The sequence below is a fragment of the Phyllopteryx taeniolatus genome, chromosome 12, assembly GCF_024500385.1.
Source record: "Phyllopteryx taeniolatus isolate TA_2022b chromosome 12, UOR_Ptae_1.2, whole genome shotgun sequence".
Lineage (NCBI taxonomy): Eukaryota > Metazoa > Chordata > Actinopteri > Syngnathiformes > Syngnathidae > Phyllopteryx > Phyllopteryx taeniolatus.
Genome location: NC_084513.1, coordinates 11,555,076 through 11,576,437, shown reverse-complemented (window position 1 = coordinate 11,576,437; position 21,362 = coordinate 11,555,076). Strand labels below are relative to the sequence as shown.

Sequence of the window (21,362 nt, the reverse complement as noted above, 5' to 3'; positions counted from 1 at the left end):
TTCAGAAACAAGTACTATTCAATAAACCCCACCTTTTTGTCGGGATAGGCAACACCTGCTGCGAATAGCGAAAAACAAGTACAACAGCAATTGACGCCCCTCTAAAAACATTTATATTTTAGTATTATTAATAAATGTACTACAAACTGTGTTCTCTAAAAAGTTACATATCATTTCAAAATCATCTTACATTAGCCTTAAAATAAAATGGCTTTCTAATGCACCAGAAGTGCACATGTACATGCACATGAAGTGAAGACTCTTTCTAACTTCCGCTAACAACCCAGGCCAAACGTAGCTCCTCCCCAACAAAGCTGGTGTATTTGTCAAGATTTAACATTTCAACATACCTCCTTCACACCAAACTGTACTACAGAGGCTTCCTCAAATCAATGAAATACATAGTCCATAAAGCGGTGCCTTGAGATACAAGGTAACTAAAAACACTCACGTCTCAAATCATCTTTTACTATTGAAATGAATGTAAATGCAATTAATCTGTTCCATTCTACAGCAAAAAGCGAACAAAGAAATTGTAATGTGTGAAGGAAAACAGTTGATATAAGTACTTGAAACAAAGAGGGCTTTGGTTTTTGTTAGTGGAAGAGGCAAACCAACATATTACTGAGGTACAGAAAATATCAATTACTCCGATACTTTGTGGGACTGAATAAAAGTCGATGAAAGGTTTTAATTTTTTTAATTTTTTTATTTTATTTTTTTAAATTTGACTCACCCCATGTGTGCAGCCTGAGTCCAAAAACTAAAAAGCACGGTCCATAAGGGTGTATTGTACCATGCAGAATGTACTGAACAAGTACCATGCCATTCCTAGTACACACAAATTGATCTTTACCACCTTAAGTCATTTTTTAAAGTTATTAGAACCCACACATTATGAAGAAAAAAGATTACTATGTGTCTTTTTACAGCGTGTGATATGCTCGGGATGACCAAAAGAGCACACCACACACATAACCATATGTTCACCAACAATTGCGAGTCTTCTTCCCCAAAGCAGATGTCTGGCAAAGTACCAAGACTGACATGTGAGTAGCAGCAAGGTGCCACAGGGAATCCAGGCTCCCAGGAAATAGAAAGAAGAAATCTTTCATTTTTATTGTGGCGAATGACTTGTCTGACACATTATACAAACACTCAACACAACTAGTTATTTAGTTTCACCTCTGTTTGCATACAATAACACCACAAAGCTTTGTCACTTTCTGAGTGTTACGTTTTACGTCAAATTGTGGCTCTGCCCACCTTGGCTGTTGACCACACAAATAAGGATTTGCCATTGTAAATATTGAAAAAGGTTTGAAATTTATGATTGTCTGCCGTGACTGTTTTCCCACCTTATTGGGAAGGAAAGAATTACTCTTAAAACACCCCACACAACAAGATCATCGTGCAGCATAATCGTTTAGCTGACAAGTGTGCCTTTGCTGCCTTTGATTGGAATAGGAACAGCGCTCAAATTAGGCCCCATCAGTTAATGTGTACCCATTTTAACAGAGCTAACTTATCCCCCCCGCCCCAAATGTTTGCTTATCACTATCTCATATATAGAGTTGATGCACAGTGCACACCAACTAAGTTGTGTGTACCCAAAAACACAATTATGTCGGCTACGCACCAGCCACACACCCATAAGCACCTCTTCTGTACATGACATTTGGCCTTGATCGCGCCGTTGCTATGGTAGCCATGTAGAACTTGGCATGACTAATTACCTATCATCATTGGGGCTTTTACTTGCACCATTGTCTAGTTCTAAATCACATAGTGACAGACTGCAGCAAATGCCTAGAACATGGCACACATACAAAGTAATTAGGAAAGCTGAGAGATGTCACCCCAAAGCACCACTTTGCCGGATACCCTGCGCTCCACTGAGAGCGTTTTTTCCTGGCCACACTCACCATGACTCTATGAACAGATGACAGGATCCTCAGACCTCTCATGTAAAAGCCTTCTCAACAGTCCGTTACATTCAGCGCCCCAATTGGCAGCGTGACCAAATCATGCGTGGAGCAACTCTTCCGCTATGAGGAGACTTAAGAAGGTCACTTGAGTATGCTTTGGATCAGCCGACGTTTCACACTTACTTTCCAGTGTTCTTTGGTTGCCCTCTGTAATGGAAAAAAAAAAAAGATCCCCCCCAACCCCCTCAAAATGCTGCGCTATGCCCTCCATCGCTCTTATCTCCATCACCTCAGTAGATAAGTGGAGCTAGGCTGCAGGCTGTGGTTGCTCCACAATCAAAGCTTCCCAGGCGTTTATGATGGGGGAGTGAGGGGTTGGTATGAGCTGCAATTTAGCATTGCAAATACACATTGACTATGAAAAAAGTGAGGGTGAGGTTCAAGAAGCTGATAGGAAATACAGATGAGAACAATATAACCATTGATTGAGTGTTGATTATTAATCACGTCTTAAAGCAACTGAGACAAAATTGAGCACATCAGCAGAGGCGCTGTTGATTCGATTTTCAAATAGTGTCTATCAGGGGGTTCTCAAACAGTTTGGTTCCAGGGACTAGGGCTGAAACGATTAATCGAATAACTCAAATAATTGAATTACAAATAAAAAGGTTGATGGAAAATCTTTGCCGTAAACCTTTGGAGGGGTCATTTCGCCATATGGAATAATGTTACTGCAACGTCACACACTGTTCCGTGTAGAAATAAGTTGGCTCGATGGCGCCAAGCCAGGAGGATACTGCGTGAAGAGAAAAGTTTGGGATTATTTCACACATAAAAAAGAAGATAAAGTGCAATAATGCCAACTGCAGAACTAACTAACGTATGACAACAACATGTCTACAATCACCAGCGCAAGACAAGGGCGGACTGGCGTACGGGGAGACCGGGCATAACCCCGTTAGGCCGTGAGACGGTGGGCCGGCCCTGCCACAAAACGAAGAAGCAAAAAAAAAAAAAGAGGGTGCGTACAGCTGCCCAGTCATTTGAGTAAGAAAAAAAACATTTTCGCGACTTGAAAGCAGTCACACGGTGGGTTTCATTGTGGTTTCTTAACCAAGCAGAGGTAGCGAAGAGCGGGGACCCTCCGTATGATTGGCCGTGTGCATGTCTGTGTGCATGTGCGCGTGCATATGAAATGCGGGCGATTTTCATATGCAGTTTTCTGACAGCGAGCCGGCAGCTACAGTTACAGAAAATTGAGTGGCATAAATGGGATTAGTTCCAAAGCCTAATGCCACCGTTACGATGTGGGAACATTTTGGATTCAAGCCAGATGAATGCAGTCACCCCGCTAACACCAACGAGCTGGTATTCCAAATTTGTATGAAGTCGCAACAAAGACAACACAACTTAAAACCTCTTAAGTGACAAATCCATTTCAAGCACAACCATCCCACTCAATTTCTTTAGCTGGGAAGAAAAAAACACGTTGGGACATTTCCCGTTTCCCGTCAACTTGCAATTATGGAACCCTTTGCCCAACATTGCAAATACAAACGTCAATATGGCGTACGTATGCTCACATTATATACAGTACAGCGTTACTATTGTAAAGAACTGTAGCTATTGAATATGTTGACAAAGCAGCATTTAGTAAGGCTGCAGACGTATAAAAAGTAGTACACATCTTGTATCAAAGCAGGTTGCTTTGATCTACTTGTGTTGTCATTAATGTTGCTACTTGGAACTTTTTCTTAACCAATTGAAAACTTGATCGGCAGTATATTGCCGGTTAAGGCATTAATGACCGTTTATACCACTGTGCCAGTATTTAATATTTGTGGAAGTGCAATTTTTCAGATTCAGAGCCTGAATCTATTTTATTATCTAAGATATTTTAGTTATTGTTCTACATTACAATGTTAATGTTCATTATTCTTAGAATTAGAATTTAAAGTGAATTGTTCTTAAAAAGGATGTACTTGAACTATTATGCTCTAATATTATATCAGTGGCATAAAAGACATCAACGATACCATTGTTTTTGGGAAAATATATCATCCTAAAAAATTTGCTATCATGACAGGGCTAAACACATATAATATACTGAGAGAGAACGAGAGCAATGGATAACACAAAAATATTGTACAAACAGTATAAAAAAGAGTAACACCTCTAATAAAAATCTGCAATATAGCAGGACCGCGAAGCAAGAACAGTGATATAGCATAGGATTACTGTATCTGGATTCCGTGATAAATTGCTGGGACAAACAAACAACAAGGGTGCGTTATCTAACTTAATTCACTTCTAGCCCTCCCAGTTTGATTGAGTTTGATACTGTATCTGTAATTATGTATGTATATCTTTATGGGGGGCGGCACATCTGCCTCACAGTTCTGAGGACCGGGGTTCAAATCCCGGCCCCGCCTGTGCAGAGTTTGCATGTTCTCCCCGTGCCTGTGTGGGTTTTAGTCCCAAAAACATGCATGGTAAGTTGATTGGAAACTCTAAATTGCCCTGTTGTGTGAATTGCACAAATGGTTGTTTGTTTATACGTGCCCTGCAATTGGCTGGCGACCAGTTCAGGGTGTACCCCGCCTCTCGCCCGAAGTTAGCTGGGATAGGCTCTGGCACGCCTGCGACCCAGATATCTTCTTTTTTTAGCCCCTAACATCGGTATCTGCGTCGGCCCCATCGGTCGGGCTCTAATACTGTATGTAGGTATGGGGTTTTTAAAAAATGTGACAACATAATATTTTTTTGCAAATTATTTTGCAGTCTCACAAAGCTATGGATTGCAGACCCCCGAGGTCCGGGGACCCTAGCTGGGAAACCACTGGTCTAAAGAAGTGAAAACAACATGAAAGTTGAACGACATCTGCACAGAACTCTTCCGGGCATGGAAACTGGAGTTCAGAATATTCAGAGAGGGATTCTCCAATCCCTACATCGCGATCCTTCATACTGATGGAAAGGGAATAGAGTTAGTTTAATCAGATGATAGCAAAGATAGCACACAGGTTATCAAATTTAGCAAAAAGAGTGAGATAGCACATCATTATCTCTGCATTACCTCAGCTGTGTTTACATTTAATGGACTGGCTGTCTATAGGCTGTTTTAGTTGACATGTTCATATTTGTAACTGTTAGCACATGATTTAGTTCTATGCAGTGTTTAATGTCACGCTAATTTAACGTTAAAAAAAAACAACAACAACGTGAAGAAGCACTCTATTCTAGCAACAGGAATGATAATTAATGATCACTACTTTATGTGATGCTTTTGAGGGATAAAACAACCCCACACGTAATTGCATCGCTAGACTTTTTTTTTTTTTTTAAGAAACAAGCTCATTAGTTTCTGCTTAAACCTTTCCCTTGGCTATAAGCTATAACGAATATAGATTCACTGCGTTCTTAATTAGCTTGTTTGAGCAGAGAAAAGGTGAAGCGGCAAAAATGGTCCTAGGCCAAATTATACAGGGACACAGAGAAGTTGCAAATTACAAACTGGAGCATTGCTGCATTACAACCATAACCGGAGGAGCCATTAAACAAATGCGATGCTTACTTAACAATAGTACACCAAGCCAAAGTTGGCATCAGGCTTACATTGGAAGAAGAATGCCTAGACAAGCCAGTTGTCCTGTACTAACAGGGCCCCCCTAAGCCTTTATTTGCCAGATTTGCCTGTCGTACTAGAGCTGATTCAGATACTGTAACCCCTTGTGTCCTCAGCCCAGCCCAAATAAACAGATGACGGCATGGCAGCTAAGCCACGCGATGGACACGCTTCATCGTCATGGCTGCTGACAATACAAGAGCTGTGTGAAATGCCTCTAGGGCCTCCTTGTTCCTGCTGATTCAGCACACTCAAAAGGTCTCTGCAACCTTAAATGTCATACATTTAAGGGAGAGAAAAAAACATTTTGGCAACATCCAAATGATTCTATTTGTCTTGTAATCGAATGATGTTCACTAGCTCATACTGGGATAGGCTCCAGCACGCCCGCGACCCTTGTGAGGAGAAGCGGCTCAGAAAATGGATGGATGGATGGATATAAAAGCCAAAAACAAAGCACATTTTATGCTTGGTGAACCTAACTAACATTTTGGATGATATGTGACTGTAATCCCTTTGCATCAACAAATATAAAGTAAAACACAAAGAATGAATCCTTTATTCATGCTGAACTGAAGTGTCAAGTGATAGGTTTGAACTGGGGCTTGGCAAAAAAAAAACTTTAAAAAAGAAAGCATGTTGACAAGTGAGCTAGTAGAAATACACAGGTTGATGGACTCCCAATCACCTATTTTCCAAATGTCTTTATAGACCTGCCTCATTCACGCTGCAGTGCACATAATTACACATAAAAGCACAAAGCGAGCGCCGTTATTGAGGAGCCACTGATGTGGAGATTCATTTAAAGGTTTTCTCAGTAAATGTTAATAAAATTGCTTATTCCCATTAAGTCTTTACATGTGTTTGGGCCTGCCCACCATTGTTTGTCCCACAGCATACAAAGATCAAATTGCTACAAAAGGTTCCCTGCAGCGTTTTTAACAATAACACCAAGGCAACTGGGTACTCAGTGTTACAGCTAAAAGCCTAAATAGCAAAAAGCTGCATTTGCCCATGCAAAACTCATAATAGGCTTGGAAAACATCTACAGAGAGAGTTCAACACCATAATGCCTAAACATCTCAGTATTCTAAAATGAGGACAACTGCATATTAGTAGATATCAACATGCCAATTACGTTAATAAGGAAACATGACAATTCTTGAAACAACTTATCACATTAAGGACACATCTGTACAATTGTGTATTGTAATATATTCTTTACTCACAAACTCGGGGTGCAGGGACATGCGAGAATGAAATAAATGTCCATCAAAAGTTAGTACAGTACAAATTACATTAATCAGTACCTTCATAAACAAATTGTTCTGCATGGGAATTCCTGTGAAGATATAGTACTAAATCCTCTCCGACTTTAATGTCCAGTTATTTTTTGTGTTCAAATATTTTTACAATGTGTTTAAAAAGGGTGTTTTAATATTTCACATATCAGCGGGGACTCCCAGGCGGACTTGAGCAGGCTGACGTGAAATGCAGGGTGGACCCGCATCGACCTTGGGAGCCTAAGCTTCATGGTGACAGGGTTGATGACCTTTGTGATGGAGAAGGGCCCAACGAACCTGGGAGCGAGCTTCCTGGACTCCACTCGGAGTGGAATATGCTTGGTGGAGAGCCACACTCGTTGACCCACTCCCAGGTCCTCCTGCAGCGCCTCACCAAGGTCAATGCAGCTGGAACCGTGGATTCTGGGGCTATGGCAGGAAACAGAGATGGTTGATAACCATGCACAATGTGAAAGGCGATAGACCAGTGGATGCAGAAGGGAGAGAGTTGTGAGAGAACTCGACCCAAACCAGTTTCTGAGACCAGGATTGTGGCTCCTGTGAAGCAAGACATCGGAGCCCAGTTTCCAGGTCCTGGTTCAGCCTCTCGGTTTGTCCGTTGGTTTCAGGATGAAACACCAATGACAGACTGACGGTGGCACCTATTTGACTGTGAAACTCTTTCCAAAATCATGAAATGAATTGGGGGCCCCTATCCGATACCACATTCTTGGGAAAACCATGAAACTTGAATAGATGGTTAATCATCAACTCGGCAGTGTCTTTTGCTGAGGGGAGTTTTGGAAGTGCAATGAAGTGTGCCTTCTTAGAGAACCTGTCAACAACTGTGAGAATGGTGGTATTTCCTTTAGAGGCCGGTAATCCCGTCACAAAGTCTACGGAGATGTCTGACCAAGGACGTTGTGGTATTGGCAGGGGTCGCAATTTCCCCGAAGGACGTTGACGAGAGGGCTTGTTAGCAGCACATACCTGGCAAGCATTGACGTAATTGATAACATCCCTCCTAACATTAGGCCACGAAAAGCGCTGTTCGACCACATTTTGGCAATGCCTGGGTGACATACAGTCCGGTTAGTGTGAGCCCAGTGGATGACTCTTCCCCTTAAGGTCAGGACCACATAAAGCCTCTCTTCAGGGCACTCTTCAGGGCTAAGAGCGTTATTCAGAGCCTCTTTTACCACAGTTTCAACGTCCCAAACAAAAGCAGAAATAAAACATGATTTGGGCAAAATAGTTTTCGGGTCGGACAAAGAATTCTCGTTGCAGAAAATACATGACAAAGCATCTGGCTTACCATTTCCAGAACCAGGTCGGTAGGATAAGATGAAATAAAATCTTGAGGAAAAATAGAGCCCATCTAGCCTGCCTAGAATTTCATCTTTCAGCAGATTTAAGATACTCAAGGTTCTTGTGATCGGTCCAAACTAAAAACGGAGTCTGTGCCCCCTCCAGCCAGTGCATCCACTCCACCAAAGCCACCCTGACCGCCAGCAGTTCACGGTCACTTATGTCATAATTTCTCTTGGCTCGAGTCAGTTTTTTAGAGAGATAAGCACAAGGATGTAACTTACCATCCTTGAGACATTTCTGGGAGAGCACTGCTCCTATTCCAGCATCGGACGCATCAACTTCTACAACAAACTGCTGGTTGGGATCTGGCAAAGTGAGGATGGGAGCGGAGGTAAAGCTCGATTGCAGTTTCTGTAACACTGACTGACAAACCGGGTTCCACACAAATGGTCTGTGTGGCGGGGTAAGATCATGCAAAGGCGAGGCTATAGAACTGAAATTTCTAATTTTCTGTAAAAATTTGCGAACCCTAAGAACCTTTGTCCATACTTGCGTGACCTGGGAGTGGGCCAATTAATCACGGCATCGACCTTGCAAGGCTCCATTTTGACTTCACCTTGAGCCAGCAAGAAACCCAGAAAAGAAACTGACGCCTTGTGGAACTCACATCAGCCTTGACATAAAGTTCATTCTGCAGTAACCGCTGCAACACAGAGCGGACATGAATAATGTGAATCTCCTCATCCGGAGAGTATATAAAATATCGTCCAAATAGACAAAAACATACACATTCAACATGTCATGCCAGACATCACTGACAAGGTTTTGGAAAACAGCTGGAGCGTTAGTGAGTCCAAAAGGCATTACCAAATACTCATAATGTCCCGTTGGTGTGTTGAATTGTTTTCCATTATCCCCCTCCCTTATCCTGACTAGATGATACGCATTTCTTAAGTCCAGTTTGGTGTAAACCTTGGCTCTCTCCAGGAACTCAAAGGCGGTGGTGATGAGAGGACGAGGGTACCCGTTTTTCACTGTTATCTCGTTGAGACCCCGGTAATCGATACAGGGTCGCAGGGTCTTGTCCTTTTTGTCCACAAAGAAAAATCCTGCTCCCGCAGGGGATGAAGATGGGCGAATGATCCCTGCTGCCAGTGATTCTTTCACATACTCCTTCATAGCCTTGTGTTCCGGCCCTGAAAGAGAGAACAATCTCCACCGTGGAGGTTTGGTCCCAGGCAGCAAGTCAACTGTACAGTCATAATGTCTCTGGGGTGGAAGGGATTTGGATTTGGAAAAAACATCTCTAATGTCATGGTAACAGGTGGGCACTTGAGATAAGTCAGGATCCCCTGATGGGGTTTTTGGAATTTCATTAGAAAGATATCCCTGAACATTAAATGGAGGCTTGAAACAGTTCTGGGCGCAATTGCTGCCCCATGACATAACATTGCTTCCCTAAAATAAGGTCGTAATTCATGGCGTCAAAAACATGAAAACTAATGCGTTCCGAGTGAAAATCAGGAAATGGGTTCCGTCTATCCGCTTGGTCTACCAAGGGGAGAGACGGAACCTGCCCAGTTGCATGGGTTCATCCGTGGTGACGATAGCCAGTGGATTGAAACCGGCAACAGGGGATCTGCCTTGGTTTGGCTGGTCACCGACGCTCGTCCTCCAAGTGTGCGGTGACGCATCCTTCCGCCGATCTCCGTCCAGCTTGCGATCCAAAAGCCTTTTGTCGATCTTCACGGCGAGAGCGATGAGAGTGTCCAAGTCGGTCGGCAGGTCTTGTGGAACCAAATGATCCTTGACGGTAGGGTATAGTCCTTGAAAAAAAATTATCGAGTAGCCTGGCCTGGCCTGTTGGGTGACGTGGAAGTCAGCAAATGAGGACGTACAAAGGGCTGGCTAGTTACTGCTGCAGTGACTCTGACTCAGTTGCCAGAACCTCCCCCCACGTGATGGGCTGCATTCTATCAGGCTGCCCTGCTGTGAGACGGCCACTAGAAGATGCCTACTGGGCCCTAAAGTAATTAGCAGGTCCCCTCGAAATCTTGATTTACAGTAATCAAAGAGTCCTTTTCTTCGTTTGAACTGACAGCAGCCAAAAGGGACAGATTGACGAATACAACAATCAACTATTAGCTTAATATTCAAACGTGCACTCAAGGGGCCACCCACTGGCGTTTGAGAGTACTGAAACCTGTGAACTTCCAGACATAGTTGTTTCTAACTGAAGATAAAATGCCCGTTTTGATATTTCACAAACTCTGCAGAAATATTCCAAATGTATGCCTTGATGTCTGTGTCAGTGTGTCAACTTTACAGGTACGGCTGCGAGACTTTGAGAACTGATTCTTAGGAACCAAATAGCATGAAATGTGATTGAACAATAAGCAATTGATCTGCCAAGACTAAAGTTTAAACAATCATTCTATATACTTGATCTATGAGAAAGAGTACAAAGTTGTGAGCGTTTTAGAATAATGTATGATTTTTAAACCCATTTAATTGGTCATAATTGTAGACTAGATTCAAGCTGATGGGTGTGGTCTTCTCCTGGTTTCTCCGTCCCTCTTGGACACGCCTCCTGGGTACTTAACCTTTGCTCTCTTTTGTGTCTAGGCTCTCTTGTCTTGTTTCCTGGCTCTTCCTAACATCTCCCCAGCTCTGGGGTGGCTTTCGGCCAACCCCCTCCCCCTTTTGGTTCCGTTGTCCCCCGGTGGCACAACCACGTGCGCAAGCGAGGGCCGGACGAGCCGGTGGCGCGGTCGATTGAAAAAGCCGGCCATGCGGCATTCATCCTTTTCCTAGCTTGAGTTGTTGGCGGAGGCTCCGGGAAATCATGCCCTGCATCCGTACCTAGTACACCCGCAGTTGAGAGCAAGATTGAAGCCCACAGCAAGCTCACTAAGCAGGACAGTTACGAGAGCATCCAAACGGGACAACAATTTTTCTTCTTCCGCCTCTTTTGTTTTTGTTTTATTTTTCTACATCTTTTTTCTTCTTCAACCAAACCTGTCTCCGTGCTTCCCGAGATGACTGAGACAGACCATCCCACCGAGCAGCTGATCTACGGCCGTGAGTAAACACTGCAATCATTGCCAAAATGTACAAGATTAGTGCCTAATAATTTTGGGGAAATTACTAGCGTCACAGAAAATCCCAATTTAGCTCTCTCTCGCTCTGACTCAACACATTTAAATTCACATTTGTATGCCAGCAGCACACGATGTCCTATTTCCCTTTCTGTACACCTATTTATTTTTCTTTCACCTGTATTAATGTTATTTTCTTCCTGTAGTTACCCTTTTTGTGTTTCCCTATAGATCCCTCGTAGATTTCATTAAATATTCCATAAAATTCCACTCTTGGTTGTGTTTTGTGTGTGTTTTGAGTTTAAGTAAGCCTCTGTCATCTAGAACTTGTATTTCATCAAATGTAGCAACCTTTAGATTATGAGACTGATAAAAGGTTTGTCGTTGCTTTCTCCTAAATTTCATACAAATACAAAGTGACGTGGGGCCCTTTACGAGATTGATTTATAACGCGAAGCATCAAATCACGCTAAACCAGCAGCAACGGAGCCGTCGCTGCTTCGACAGACTTATTTCTTAAATAAATACCGTTTTATCCAAAAACCAATATACGCTACACTGGCTTTAGCTTTAGTCACTGTGTGTGCAGTGACTGGGTCAGTTGAGGCCATCGGCAGGTCAGCAAGAATATGCTTGTGTTTACTGTGTTTTGCTATCGTTTGTTCAATAAAGCAATTGAAAGAGCACCGGTGGCTGTTTCCATCCTCTATCTAAACCATCTCTGATGGATTACAATTCATTCTAACTAGCGGTGGTAAGCTATATACAATTAGCTAACGATGTTTACTTACTTGAGAAGTAAAGTTGAGGACGGGACAGCGAAGGACGACTGTACTGTAAAAACTTGGGGGGGAAAAAACAATCGCTTTAAAATCTGCGATATAGCAGGGGCGTGAACGATGAACCGCGATCTAGTGGGGAAACACTATACTGTGTTTGTATACCCTCCTTCTCGTTATGTACTGCACTACTTCTGATTGGGGTGCTAATCAGGGAGATAATTATAATTATAATGATGACAGTGATGTTCATGAATATTAACAGTTAGGTGTTGGGGGAGATTTTTCCCGGGCTACATTCAGATCAAGAGTGTGTTGTGCCAGGCCTTATGTACCGCTCCTCTCGCAACTTGTCACGCGGGGAACAGATTGCCTTCTCTTTCCTCTTTCCTGATTTTCAGCTTCCCTCTACATTGACAGCTGCCTGCCACAATACATTTAGAAAACGCTTCAGAGGTGACAGTCTATCCAACTCCGCTGTTCTCGCCTCAAGCCCCTGGTCTATCTTTTTTGTCCTTTCCTCCCTTTGTCCCTGCCTCCACATTTAAGTGTTTTGTCTTTTCCATTGCACACCAGAGCACTCTCTTTCACCTACATCCCACCCCTGCAAAATGTGTTGCACTCTTCCTCCCTCGTGGGGTAATTGCTTGGAGCCAGGCTTCCATTTTGTTGTCCATAATCGAGGCCACAATGCTTATGGGTCTAGATTTCCCTTCGCCTTTGTCACAGCAGAGGCAGCACCAGGGGGAGGAAGGCAGATAAGAACCAGAGGATCGGAGAAAAATGGACAGTCAATTGTAATTAGAGGGCTTATTCACTTTCACGTACCAAGGTAGGAGATTATTGTCTGCAGAGAGAAAATATGTTCTCTCAATTTGGGCAGGAAATTGTGTACGTAATGGCAAAGGGCTTCGTATGTCCTTTACTGTATACCAAGATCTGTATATACAGCTCTGGTAAACATGAACTCATTCACTGCTTTGGACGTTTATATTTGTCAAATGGAATCCAACTGTTTACTTCCACCGACGAATATATTAGTTTTTCTACGGGTAGATGTGAAAGAGGGTCTTTCCCAGCTTGTCTGTAAAATTCAGGTTTGTAAACCACTGTAATGACAAACAGATCACTGTAGATGGAAGCGTTGCATCGCTTTGGAATTGAGATCAGCAGAGCTTTTGAGTAGCAGATAAAGATTAGGTGAATCTCAACTTATCACTTCGATTGTGAGGGAAAGGAATGTTGGAAGTTTAGGGACCTCGCGCTCAAACAGTATGTATATGTAGGGTATATAGAGAGTATGTGGCACGGAAAGCAGTAGAACGTGAGAAAAGATGACGCAGTTCATGAAGTGAATGATGAACGCGATGTAAAAAAGCCACTGATGTTCAACTTAAGTCACGCGGTGAGTCAGTGTTGTTCATGGCGCCTTTCATAGTTGTATGTTGTAAATAAATTATTGTTTTGCCATCAAAATCCCTTTCTCAGTCTTGTTTGTTGTTGTTTTATAGTGTGAGTTGTCAATAAAGCAAAAATACTACCATCAACGTCACTGTCATGCTTGACATTTTCGCAAAAAGCTTGTTGCCTGCTTTTCAGTCAGAAACTGGTGTTTTTGGTGAAACCAACCAATGGTCGACTGCTGGTTACTAAAGAAGGGAAAAGGGTAGAACAACTTTTTCCGGTGAAAGAAGAAAGTCTACTCTTTTCTTTTGATTTTGTTTATTTTATCACAGAGCAATATTCTGTGGGTCTTGAAATATCATTTAAAATACTATACAACGGCTGGGGATATGGGGAACGCTGCTTTGAAAATCACAGGCTTTGAATCAGTTAAAAGATCCCACCCAAAAAAAACAGGACTATTTTCTTATATCTCATTTTCTGCAAATAAATGCTCCAAATGAGTGGTTCAACCAACATTAAAATACAATAGCACAAAAAGCCTGTATGTTTATCCATTTGGCCTTTCTCCTTAGTGTTGCGGGTGAGCCTATCACAGCTGACTTGAGTCATCGTACACCCAGGACTGATCGCCATGCAATCAATCGCAGTGTCCAATTTAGTGCCAATATCCATTTTGATGGTCTATTTACAAGTGCATTTCAAGTGATACACAGCTAATCTGGCCGTTTATGCTGCAGTTTTATTGGCAGATATCAAATAAACCATAGATTTGTATCCACATTTGGGGGAGGCTGATTTCTGATTTTGAAGATGTCCTAATTCAGGTGTTTTTTGTCTCTATATGCAGCCATGGCAGATATCCAAGTAGGATAATAACATGGGAGAAAAATAATAACCTGAATGGTATCATTTGAACCATGCAATGTGATTCCATCTTAATATCAGCATTTCACTGTGTTCAAAGCGTCACAATAAATGAATCATCATACAATCGAATGCACAATTGCTGATGCAAATATTAAAAGTACTTTTCAACACGTTCTACTACAATCCACATCTGAATAACCATACTCACACACACACACACAAACTTGAGATTAACTGGCTCAGTATCCAAGGTTGTCAGCACTTTGTTTATTAAACCAGTCAGTGACACTGGGTCTTGTTTTGACTGTCTCGTGGCTTGTCTTTAGCGTGAATGGTTGGCTGTTTGTAACAGTCCACACAGGAGAATTCTGAGAATTTCATCGAAGTCAAAACCATCATAAAGTAATGGTTGCCATCCAACAACTACAAAATACAGTTGTAACATGCACAGTTGTGATAAGTGTATAACTGGAAAAAAAGTGACAAACGCTGCGGTAGTGATGTTAATCAGGTACTGATATACAGTATGTTATAAAGGAAGAGATTTCTACACTGAGCATGGACCCCTCATTGGAAGGAAGAATGATTGAAAGCAAGAGGTTAACAATTAACTAAAAATCTAACACTATTGGTCTTAAGGAATTCCACACTGCTTTTCCAATTTTTGTGACCTTTTAATTGAGCATAAACTGATTGACAAGACCAGTGGCAAATCGTTTGACACCAGAACCAATTTCTTAATGAATTATTCATGATTTGGACAAAATATCTGAGGTTAAGCTGTCAGCCACAGTGACTGATTCCCAACCTTTTTCCACTCAGGCCCATATTAGCAATGTAGTTCCTCCCCAGAAAGTCACTCAAATATATCCCGTTCGGGCAATATGTCAACATAATTGTACACACAGCAAACATGAATCAAAAAGACATTTGCCTAGAAAATTAGTGCACTACTGCCTTGAATACCAATTTAATAGTATTTTACTCAACCCATACAAATTGACAAGATTTGGATAGAGAGCAAATGAACCAGCTGGAAGAATGCAGCTATAAAATGTTAGTGCCTCTGCCCTTGTTTGGGCATGTGGGCAAAGTCTGCCTTGTGGAGTCATCCGAGTGTGAGAGAGGGATATTTCCACAGTGAAACATAGCGAAAAAGACCCAGAGCAACAGGAAATTAAGAAGTACTTGGAAAGAAACCAGCCAATGAAGAGCAAGAATGACAAGTGACAAAATACACTTACCAAGTCCTCTGACATCCTTAGCCCTTAACCAAAACTACAGCCAAGGGGGTGAGTATGCTTACGCCGACAGTGGGATTCCTCGAAAATCTCAACAAGCAAAGGAAAACCTCAAGCGAGAGCAAAGGGGAAGAAGTACATCTACTAGCCCTGGAGCTCATTTCCTCCCTTTTCACTCTCACCCACCCCCTCATCTGCCTTTTCAACTTGCGATCATTTTACGCTCTACACGAGGAATCCCCTTAGAGGCAGGTCTCTGTAGACGGTGGTCAATGAAAACCACAAAGCTCTGGCAGGTTAGCCACACTTCCTGTTCGGGTGCGAGGATATCTGCTCCAACCGGACAAGCCACTATCGAGGATCCTCGGGGAAAGGAAGTGACATCGACAGGAGCTGCCTCCTTCCTTTCTTTACTTGAGCAAACAAAGCCTACTATCTTCCAGGAAGCTTTGATTTGACCTGTGTGCGGTCTTTATTAATAAACAGCAGAGTAGTCAACAGTCCTTCCAGGGAGAAACAAAGTGTCACTGACTGTGTTGGATTCCCAGAGTGATAGAATCCAGAAAAACACTGGATAACTAATTAAGAATTTAGTAATGATCAATTAGTAGAAAATATATCATAATATAATATAATATAATATAATATAATATATATATCGGTTACTTGAAAAAGCTGAATGACTGTATGAATATAGGGGGTCCTGGGTTTAGGGTGGTGTTCCGATCCAACACGGTTCCTACATAACCTACAGTTTTGAGTCATAAGGGAACAAATTAAATTGGTCAGTCAAGGCACCACTGTACTGTGCAAATCTGTATGAAAAACACTTCTAGGCCATACTGTAAATATAACAGAAGCAATTTTTGATTAGTACTGTGCCTTGAGATTTTTCTAATGGAAAATGTAGTCTATGCCCTGGGTTCAACAAATGTTGGGAAACACTGCAAGGGGCATGACACGAGTGATAATACGAGCGATATGGCACACTACCTGTTCTTTCACAGATGCTAGGATATTGTTGGCCGTGTTATTCGGCGCCACGCTGCGGCTTGTCGAACGGCTGCGGGAGGTCAGCAGAAGCCCCTCCTCCATCACTGGGCTCTGCTCGGGAACTGGCATTCCTCCTGGAAGCACACAAAAACACACACACATGATGGCCATCTGTATCGATCGCAAAGCTCGTGTATACATCAACCTCTTCTTAATGCTCATTGACAGAAGAGTAAGTAGCCATCAACGGTCATGCACCACCTCAAACAGCGATGAACAAATGCACTCCCGCACACAGATACACCATATGGCCTGAAGACCGTCAGTGTTGCTAGACGATGACTGTGCAATTCAACGCCATATGGCCTTGATAGAACAACACACAACATGAATAATAATTTAGGAAATACATTAAGAGGAAACATCCATGATCTAATACATCAAGGTTCCACTACAGTGGTACCTTGACTTATTAGTAGGGATGCACGATAACTATCGGACAGATAATTATCGGGTCGATATTGGAAAACAATGAGGTCACACCACTCGGTCGGATATATAAAAAAAATTTTTTTTAATCTGGAACCATAACAAAATCAGTCTCATTCAGCGGCGTGCTGATCGCCAGCAGCCAACCAAGCGGCTGCTGTTGCACTGGCTCGTGACAGCCTTGGATATTTTGACTAAACCTTTTCACCTACGACACCAAAAATAGACAATGTCCGCAGTAAATTAGCATATGATCACCAGCACTTGCTGAAATTACGATCATCCAGTGACTGAGTTTGTAACTACGATGCTCACAACCGTTAACATCCTTCGGCGCGCAGCTCGGCACGACAGCGGCCTACGAAGCAGCGGACACGCTTTGCAGCTCAAGCCAATAGACTAGAGGAGGATTAACATTAATGATCACGGTGGACGACTGGTTAGCACGTCTGCCTCATAGTTCTGAGGACCCGGGTTCAAATCCGGCCTTGCCTGCGTGGAGTTTGCATGTTCTCCTTATGCCTGTGTGGGCTTTCTCCAAGTGATCCGGTTTCCTCCCACGTCCCAAAAAGATGCATGGTATGTTGATTGAAAACTCCACGTAGATCTGAATGTGAGTGCGAATGGTTGTTTGTTTTGTATGTGCCCCGCGATTGGCTGGCGACCAGTTCAGGGTGTACCCCGCCTCTCGCTCCAGCAGCCCCGCGACCCTTGTGAGGCTAAGCGGTACGGAGGATGAATGAATTAATGATCACCCATTCTTATATTGTTTAAAATTTAAAAAAAAAACTGAATATTTGAAATTTCGTATTATTTGAATATCTTAGTATTGATTGCACAATAACAAGGTACATTTATAGATTGCATTTAACCTCAGTCAACCTCAGTAGAAGGAATACATAAAACCTTGCAATTCCACAAGCATGACTACAGCTAAAGAAATCTGCCATTCGGAAAACCCTCGCTGAGTCATTTAACAAACACGTACCATATGACAAAGCAAGTAAATGTTTTTTTTTTCATTTAGATGTAAAGATTAGATTAGATTAGATCTAAATAGTTTTTATTTTGTTGTGTTACAAAAGTTTAACTAAAATACCGTTGCGGAAATCTGATATTCTCCTGTATACAGCCTGGACATAAGTTACAAGTTATTCATTGTTAAATATTGCCATACATAATTCTTCTGCAATGTTTTGCAGTAAATGTAAATCAAACAGTTTATAAAATAAACATGAGCTGTTGTTCTGAAACGCTGTGTCTATCAATAAATGTCCTGGGAAGTAAGTAGATATTAACACCATTTTTCTTAGGATATTGTCAAATTATCAGCATCATAAAACAAAACAAAAAAAAATAGAGATATTTTTCTTTTGCGCTTATCGCCGACCCCTACTAGTAGGCCACAAAGCCAGCAGCACAACACTGGCGAAAACAACCAACCAGGGTCGAATGACACCAAACAACCAAACTCTCGGTGGACCCTGGCTATACTGTACATCTGTTTAGCGACTTGCATCCAAAGCAAACGAAAATACTGTACTCGCGCTGCTTTGCTATCTACACTACTACTGCAAATAGCACTCGCCCGGTGATTACAAATTCTCAGAGTGTAGACAAGAGACACCGCCACCCATTATCACTAACCGCAGTTGGGCACTGAACTATAGCTACAACTACTGGAAACCTTTTTTTTTTTTTCACTTCAACAAAGTCACAACAACAACTCAAGTGGCGGCGTTTTTTAAGTTTGCCAGTAACTCAAATTGTGCTCGCAACACAAGGCAAAGAATAAAAAAAGAAATTGCTATATCAACGTAAGGTGGGGCACTCGTAAGTCAGGGTACCACTGTAGATTTAAAAATATGAAAAATATGAAGGAAATAAAAATAGAAACCAGCTGAAAAAGATAGGTGGGTGCCTTTGCTTTATTGGGCCTGTGGTTCGCAGGTGAAATGAGCAACTGGAATAAATAAGGCTCCAAGGCAATGCTGCATATCGCTTAGGAGTTGTCGTCAGAGTCACACACCTAAGGCACCTGCAATGACGCTCGGGCAGAAGCAGACAAAAGCAAGTGTTTCTTTGGGGAAATGGATTTTTACTGCCCGAGAGATCCACTGCAGCTGTCATCTCCAAGCGACGTAGACTAATGATTTAGAGACAAATTCCAAACTTGTGCTTTCTACACAGAGCTTGGCCAACATGATTTACAACTGAAGAAGACAGGATGCCAATTTAGGAGTGGCTAGTCAACATCTCAACGTAAAACATCCACACACTGCTGAAAGATGTCAGATTTGGGGATATAAAAAATGAAACCCAGACAAGAAACACATTCACAATTCAATTTAAATTTATTGATTTATGCATTCATTTGATAGAGACATCACACAAAAGCATTGGCCAAATCAGTCATTGCTTCTGTGTTTTAGCATGAGCAATGCCAAGTCTCAACACTTTGACCACCAGAGGCTTAACTCATTCACTGCTGTGGACGTTGAAATGTTATGAAATGATTGGTCTCACTAATTTTACAAAAAAGAAAAAGATAAAGAGAGCTGTAAATAGCAACACAAGACCAAAATATAGTACAGTGTTGCCAGCACCTGTTTGCTACTTGCAAATTCACTTATTCATTATTTCATCTAACCGGGGTTCAATCCCCGGCCCCGCCTGTGTGGAGTTTGCATGTTCTCCCCGTGCTTGCGTGGGTTTTCTCCGGGCACTCCGGTTTCCTCCCACATCCCAAAAACATGCATGGTAGGTTCATTGGCAACTCTAAATTGCCCGTAGGTGTGAATGTGAGAGCCAATGGTCGTTTGTTTGTATGTGCTCTGCGATTGGCTGGCAACCAGTTCAGGGTGTACCCCGCCTCCTGCCCGATGATAGCTGGGATAGGCTCCAGCGCGCCCGCGACCCTAGTGAGGAGAAGCGGCTCAGAAAATGGATGGATGGATAGATGGATTATTTCATCTATTCAGGATTTTTCTGGAACTTATCCTTAGTCAGCCGCTAAAGACTATCACCTATTCGCTGTTATTGTGCTCTTTCTGAAATGCCCTATGATGGATGCCACAAAATGTTGCCAGAGCCTAGTCTAATGGAAACGTAAGGATTTGTCACCATCTTGTGGCATCTATAGGCAATTGTAAATGTTTTTAGAGGGGGGGAATTATTCACTTATGGTTTTTCACTAGGCGGCACGGTGGACGACTGGTTAGAGCGTCAGCCTCACAGTTCTGAGGTGCGGGGTTCAATCCCCGTCCCCGCCTGTGTGGAGTTTGCATGTTCTCCCCGTGCCTGCGTGGGTTTTCTCCGGGCACTCCGGTTTCCTCCCACATCCCAAAAACATGCATGAATTGGAGACTCTAAATTGCCCGTAGGCATGACTGTGAGTGCGAACGGTTGTTTGTTCCTATGTGCCCTGCGATTGGCTGGCAACCAGTTCAGGGTGTACCCCGCCTCCTGCCCGATGACAGCTGGGATAGGCTCCAGCGCGCCCGCGACCCTAGTGAGGAGAAGCGGATCAGAAGATGGATGGATGGATGGATGGTTTTTCACTATTCACACCAGGGCTCTGTCCCTATCCCCTGCAAATACTTAAAAAATGTTTAAATCTCAACACTCACATTTGGTGACACCACACCTAGTACCAAATAGTCTCTTGCCCTGCCTTATCCCTAATATCTGGATTTTGGCCTGTTTCACTGCCGCTTCTTATCTCTCCTGCTCAGAGAAGGGGCTAGATTGCGACGATCGAAGTGAAGTTGTTGCTGTACGGATTCTGCTTTGACCTGACTTGGATAGCAGAGAGTTACTGTGTATGGCAAAATTGCAGAGCTGCCTGTAGGAATAGCAGCCCATTCACTGATCTTGTTGTGTTGTTGTGTAGCTGACTTATTGCGATGGCTTGCAGGTGAGCAGACAACCAGATATTCAAAAGCCTAAGTCCATTCGGGTGAAGACAGTTTTTACTTTCAAGGCTTAAGGGGTCATATCCTTTCCATGCAAGTGTGCCTGCCAACTTCAAACAAGCAAGCGCTTACACCACACACATATGACATCATTTAACTCCGGCTGAATCACTTTGTGAGACGGTTAGCTTGTTTACAGTGAAGACATAAAACATTGTTTTAAGCGAGAGATAAAGGGAGTATTTGTGTGAAATACACTGGAGATCCCTTGGTTATTTTGACAAAAAAGAACCCTAGGGGAGTGTGTCGACAAGGCAGAATTTCAAGGTGCATGTCCTAACTTGAGTCATGTGCCATCACTGGCGTTCAATGACAGACATGACAACCAAGTATCCACACAGGATACTCCAAGGCGCCCTCCCAAATT

At 42.6% G+C, this 21,362-nt stretch overlaps 1 protein-coding gene across 9 annotated transcripts in view; it reads right to left on the bottom strand.

Annotated features, from left to right (window-relative positions):
* The window catches only part of LOC133487245 (plakophilin-4-like), a 103,895-nt gene that overhangs the window by 58,413 nt on the left and 24,120 nt on the right, over nucleotides 1–21,362 (bottom strand). For 8 of the 9 annotated variants that reach the window (XM_061793561.1, XM_061793559.1, XM_061793560.1 and 5 more), the window contains one exon: nucleotides 16,533–16,666. In XM_061793561.1, the coding sequence (XP_061649545.1) occupies nucleotides 16,533–16,661 (129 nt within the window). In that variant the 5' untranslated portion in view covers nucleotides 16,662–16,666. Of the gene's footprint in view, nucleotides 1–15,542; nucleotides 15,927–16,532; nucleotides 16,667–21,362 lie in introns of those variants that run through there. The other variant, XM_061793566.1, reaches the window with a different exon arrangement.